The sequence below is a fragment of the Phaenicophaeus curvirostris genome, chromosome 3 (assembly GCF_032191515.1).
Source record: "Phaenicophaeus curvirostris isolate KB17595 chromosome 3, BPBGC_Pcur_1.0, whole genome shotgun sequence".
Lineage (NCBI taxonomy): Eukaryota > Metazoa > Chordata > Aves > Cuculiformes > Cuculidae > Phaenicophaeus > Phaenicophaeus curvirostris.
The window spans coordinates 31,139,361-31,145,360 of NC_091394.1; the positions used below are offsets into that span (position 1 = coordinate 31,139,361).

Genomic DNA, 6,000 nt, shown 5'->3' on the forward strand with positions numbered 1-6,000 from the left:
CAGCAACGTGTCCCGGCGGTGGCCCCGGCCCGGCCACAACCCAGCTCCGCGCAGGGACCGCACGGTTCACCGCCCCCCGCGGGGACCCTCAGCCCCGCTAATGGCATTTTTCGTTGTGAGCAATTTCTGTGCGGAGGGGGAGAAAAAAAATATTATTGTTATTATTTCTGTTTAAAAAAGAGAGAAAGAAAGGAAAAGAAAAGAAAAAACAAGCCGAAACACGCTTGAGCGGTGAGCCAGCCCGTCACACCGAGAACCGGGAGGTGACCCCCACCGCGACCGCGCACGTCACTTCAGGAAAGGGATCCCCTCCGGGGGCAGAGAGGAGCCCGGCACGACCTACCTGGCGGCCGACCTGAACGTTTCCCTTCTCCCCCACCCCGACTCAGCGCCCCCCTCCACCCGCTCCTTCTGCGGCCACGAAGAGCACAAGTTGCGCGGCCGCGGAGGGCAGCAGGGCCGCCTCGGGCCGTTAGCACTAATTACACACGGCACTTGTCCAAGCTCCGCACAGCTCCCCCCCAGGCCCCCCCAGCCCAGCTCCCCTAGTCGAGTAGCATCACTGAAAATGCAACGGGTGATTAAACCAACCGAGCTAGCAAACTGCTCTCCCTCCTATTTATTTCCGCCACAAACACCCCACCGCTGGAGACCGATGAGGAAACCCAAAATACAGGAAAGCCGGCGCCTGATCGCAACGAAAATAACAGGCAAACAGCACATGCCATCGCCTCTCTACCCTCTGCCTTCTCCAATTTTTAGTTTTATTTTAAATCCCGGGCGATGGGGAGGAGGGAATGGCGTTAGCACGCGGCCCCCTTGCTGGCAAATCCCTGTGCCGGGGGCAGAGGGGGCTGGAGCCGCCAGGGCTCCCCTTCCCGGGGAGGGGGAGCAGAGGCGGGGGGCGGCGAAAGCCCCGCTGCGCCCCCGGCTCGGCAGCCCCGCTCGCCAGGCGACGGGAGGAGGGACCCGCCAGCTCAGCTGCCCCCTCCCCAGTACCCAGACAGGTATGGGGGGGAGGAGAAGGTGAGCCCGACTGGGAATAGGTAACGTTTTATTGCCCTTTACTAGTGAAAAACGGGGAGCCGAGCTTAAAACGTGTCCCCGCAGAGAGGGCGCCCGGCTCTGCTCGTCCTTCCCTCCAGCTTTATCAAAAAGAAGCGTTTGAGTTTCTCTCACGCAACTTAGCAAACGAATAAATATAAATGAGGCCCGTAATCTCTTTAGAGGCACTAACACGAAAAAGCGAAGAGCATGCGGTGCTTCAGTACACATATTTTAAAGCCAACATTATAAAATGATCACCACCACCCCACCCCCTTCATTCGATCTGCTGAAGGTGTTTTCTGGATTTAGATTATTGCTTTGGAGGGGGAGAGCAGCTCAAAAGCGAGGTAATAAGGTGTAACTGTAAATACCTTTGTATTTATTTACAGTGTAACCCTTAACAATGCAACAGCAATTACTGCTAAGTGTTGCCTTTAGATAAGAGATGCTGATAGGAAACTGTATTATCTTGAAAGCCAACTCTAGGCCTTAAATATCTGTAATCAAATAATCTTCTTCCCAAGTCTGACTGACAAGGCAGATTTTTTTAAGTTAATGAATTTATTGCATTTCTGTGGTTATTTACAGAGGGGGGAGGTTATCCCCGTTGCCCGTAGGTTCTTAATTGCAAATTGTCCGGAAGGTGAGATTCTTGATCTGACAAGACGTCAGTTTGTGAAGCACTCATCTACTACCCTGATAATTTTTTTTTTCCGATTTAAGGAAAAAGTAGAAAGGGAAGGTAACAAAAAAAAAAAAGCACCAAAAAACCCCAAAACTACAACTCAAACAACTCTGTAAGAAATTTTCTCCCACACAAACTCCTCCTAAAATAATTTCATTTCGAGCAATTTGGGCACTTCTAACAGACCAGTAATGTCCCTAAAGGACAGGAGTAAAGCAGAGCTGCACAGGCACCCTTCAATCCATCTATTTTTTTTTTTCTGAAATAAAATAGTACTTTATGTATTATAGACGGGGCTTCACGGTGTGATTGCACACGTTGCTATCGATTCTACGAAGTGGTGATTGATACGCTTACATTACATTTAAGAATACACGTTCTACAGAATATCTGTCATCTATTATATATACACTGTGGAGTTCAGTAACATATGCAACGCGTATATGAAGCTATAAATAAATACGGAATCCTTCTTTAAATATAGATACATAGGTAAATCCTACATATAAACGCATTTTAAACACACACGCAGAGATCAATGGCTCGAGATATATAGATATATGTACACACAGTTACACAAGGGCAGTAATCTAGTGCATGTACTTCTACCTCGGAGTTGTCGCTTAATATATCCTTAAGTGGGCATATTATTTAAAAAGCCGTAGTGTTGTCACACTACTGTGTACGGTCAAATGTTTCCAGGTCTTGCCCATTAATTGCTAAGAAAACGTGTTTGTTTATTTGCCAACTCAGAGCTGCCATGGGAAAGTATTTTTTTCCTAGCGGATAAGGCGAGCTGACTAAATGGAACATATTGCAGAAGAGACTGAAAAGGGATTTTTTCGACCTGGCAGTTCCTAAATGGTCTTTGGAATTTGTGCGGAGGGGAACTAGCTGTTCCAGCGACAAAGTTAGTTATGAAATCCCTTTTCCCTTTCTCTCTCTCTCTCTAAACGAAAATATTAAAATATACAGACGTGTGAAGGATCATTCCAACTGAACGGTAATTTATTAATAAACAAACAATGCAATACCTTCAGAATATTTTCAACAAAAAAAAAGAAAAATATTGATAGAATAAGATTAATACAGTTTCCCTTTTTATATATAGTGAAAAAAAATCAGCGTTTCAGTCAATTTTAAAGTCACTTTTTCAGGGAAGGGGGAAACACTTTTGGTGTTTGGTCCGCAACATCCAACTACAAATTAAAAATAAATTACTATGTCGCCATTTACATTTTAAAACAAGTCCTTGTAAAAGAGGAAGGGAGAGGGGAAGGAGCTGGTACTCTACGCCGGACTTTTCGCCCCCTTTTAACAACGGGGCATCCTCAAGGAATGGAGGAACGGGGTGGGGGGGGCGGAAGTATTTCTCAAAGCAATTAAAAAAAAAAAAGCCAAAAAACTTACGTGTTATTGGAGTAACACTGTCCTTTAACAAACCAAGACATGCTTTGGGGCTGTCTCTGTACAAAAGCTTTTCCGCGGGCGCTCGCTGCCCGGGGCGGGGGCCGCCGGTGTCCCCGCGGCGGGTGGCGCTCAGAACTTGCCGCAGTCGTAGACGAAAGCCCCGGAGGCGCGGTAGAGCGGCTGGCTGCCCGGGAACGCCATCTGACAGCTGCTGCCCCCCGCTCCGCCGCCCCCCGCCGCCCCGCCGCCCCCTCCTCCTCCTCCTCCTCCTCCGCCGCCGCCGCCGCCGGGCGAGGCGCTGAGCCCGAGCCGCGGCGCCTCGAACACCTCCCTGGGGGCGGCGAAGCCCTGTTGCGGCCCCGCGTAGCCCGCCGCGCCCGCCAGCGGGCCCAGCTCCCCCGCCGCCGCTGCCGCCGCCGCCGCCGCCGCCGCCGCCTGGTTGAGGTACCAGGAGGCCAGGCGGCCCTGGTGCGGGTGGTGCCCCTCCTGGTGGCCGCCCGCCGCGCCGCCCAGCCCGCCGTGCCCCAGCGCCCCGCCGCCCCCCGCGCCGCCGCCGCCGCCGCCGCCCGCGGGCATCGCGTACTCGGGCAGCGGCTCCTCGGCGGGGCTGGCGGCCGCGGGCAGGTGGCCCGGGCGCTCGCCGCCCGCCGCCGCGTAGAGGCTCATCGCCTGCATGTTGCAGTGGTAGGTGCCGGCGGCGGAGGAGCCCGCGGCCGCTTGGCCGCAGGGGGAACCGTACACGGAGCTGTGTCCCGGCGAGTAGCCGCCGAGCGAGAGCGCGGGCGGGATGCCCGTGCGCGGCGCGGCCGCGGGGGGGGACAGCAGCCCCGCGCCCAGCTCTGCGGCGGCGGCCTGCGGCGAGCCCCGCAGCGAGGTCATGATGTTGTCCACGCTGAAGCCCGGCCCGTGGTGGTGCGGCTGCGGCGGGGGCGGCGGCGGCGGCGGCGGCGGGGGAGGCGGCGGCTCGGGAGCCTCCAGGCCGAGGGAGCGGCCGGAGGGGAGGGCGCTGCGGGGGCTGCCGCCGCTGGAGAGGCTGCTGCTGCTGTCGGGGCTCTCGATCTTGGGCACGGCGCCGAGCGGCGGCGCGGCGCCGGGGGGGGACACGGGCTGCGGCGGCGAGGCCGTGCCGTTCTCCGTCTTGATGTCCTGGATGCGCACGGGCGGAGGCGGCGGCGGAGCGGCGCTGCCCCCGGCGGGGCCGCCCTCGGGCTCCGCGGGCGGCGGCGGGCGCGGCGGGGCATGGTCCTTGAGGTGCAGGCGGTCCTTCTCCTCCTTGTCCTTGACCGCGTCCTTCTTCTTGAAGCGGCGGCGGCGGCGGAGGAAGCTGCCGTTCTCGAACATGTTGTAGGAGTCGGGGTCGAGGGTCCAGTAGCTGCCCTTGCCGGGCTTCTTGTCGTCGCGGGGCACCTTGACGAAGCACTCGTTGAGGGACAGGTTGTGGCGGATGCTGTTCTGCCAGCCCTGCTTGTTGTCCCGGTAGAAGGGGAACCTCTCCATGATGAACTGGTAGATCCCGTTCAAGGTGATCTTCTTATCGGGCGCGTTCTGGATGGCCATGGTGATGAGGGCGATGTAGCTGTAGGGCGGCTTCACCATATCCTTGGGCTGCGGCGGCGGCGTGTAGGGCCCGTAGGCTCGGGCCATGCCGGCCGGGTACTGCTCGTGGGCCGGGTGGGAGTACATGCTCATCGGGGCCGGCATGGCCGCGTAGCCCCCGCCGGCCGCCGCCGCCGCGGCGCGGTAGTAGCTCTGCTCTCCGCCGAGGTACGGCACCACTCCCAGGGAGTTGGGGCTGGACACGGAGTAGCGAGCCTGCATGTCCTCCCGGCAGCTTTCCCCCACCCTCCCCGCCGGACCAAACAGCGCGTCCCTTCCCCCTCCACCCCTCCGCCGCTCCGAGCACCGAGCTGGACCGGGGCGGCCGGGCAAACACCCCCCCCCCCCAACCCCAACCCCCCGGCGGAGAGCGGAAAAAAATTTAAAAAAAAAAAAAAAAAAAGGGGAGGAAGAATAACGACGGCAGAGCCGAAAAGTCTCCTCTTCTTCGACCCAGGAAAGCCCACCGGCAGGCTGCCGCACTCCACGCGGAGGGAAAAAAAAAAAAAAGAAATCAAAAAAGAGGGGAAAAAAAAAAGAGAAGGGGGATGAAAAGGGGAAAAATGTTTTTAAAAAGAGAAACGGAGGAAGGGAAAAAAAAAAAGTAATCGCAGCGGAGAAAGCAACTTCCAAACGCAGAAAGAGTATTAAGAAAATAAAACCTTTGCAAAGAGGCTCCCACGCTCCCAGTTCCTTGTTCCACGGGGATCTGCAACAAGTTGTCTGCAAAGGAGGGACAAAAGTAGAGGGATGTGTTTTGTTGGCTTTTTTAAGCTAGCAGAAGAAGAAAAAAATCCACCTTCCCGGTCTCCTAGTGCAAAGTCTCCCTCTCTCTCTCCCTCTCGCTTTTTTTCAGTCTCTTTTTCGGTCGCAGGCTGCTTTGGGAAGCATCGGAAAAACTCCTGAACTTTTGAGCATCCGTCACCACGGCGAGAACTTTTTTACGCACTTAGAGTTTTCTCCTTTTTTTTTTCCCTCCCTCTCCTCTCTCGGTCTCCTTTTTTTTTTCCTCTCTCTCTCTTTTTTTTTTTTTTCTTTTCCTCCTTTTGCAGGCGGCCCAGCTCCGCCCCGCCGAGCCGGGGCGGCCAATGAGATTCGGGAGACACCCGGGGCTCTGAATGAGGAGGGAAAAAAAAAGGAGCGAGCAAAAAAAAAAAAAAAACAGTAAAAAAGAAGGGGGAAAAAAAAATCCCCACAGCAGCAGCCCTGGGAGCTGCAGCTCTCTGGGACCGGCCACACACGCTCGCCGGCACACGGCGGGA

At 55.7% G+C, this 6,000-nt stretch overlaps 1 protein-coding gene across 1 annotated transcript in view; it reads right to left on the reverse strand.

The window, feature by feature from the left end:
- FOXC1 (forkhead box C1) overlaps window positions 1-5,006 on the reverse strand; it is a 31,355-nt gene extending 26,349 nt beyond the window's left edge. Inside the window, exon 1 of the mRNA XM_069853593.1 lies at window positions 3,143-5,006. Within this exon, the coding sequence (XP_069709694.1) occupies window positions 3,272-4,960 (1,689 nt within the window). The 5' untranslated portion in view covers window positions 4,961-5,006 and the 3' untranslated portion in view covers window positions 3,143-3,271. The remainder of the gene's footprint in view (window positions 1-3,142) is intronic.
- Window positions 5,007-6,000: the final 994 nt, after the last annotated feature.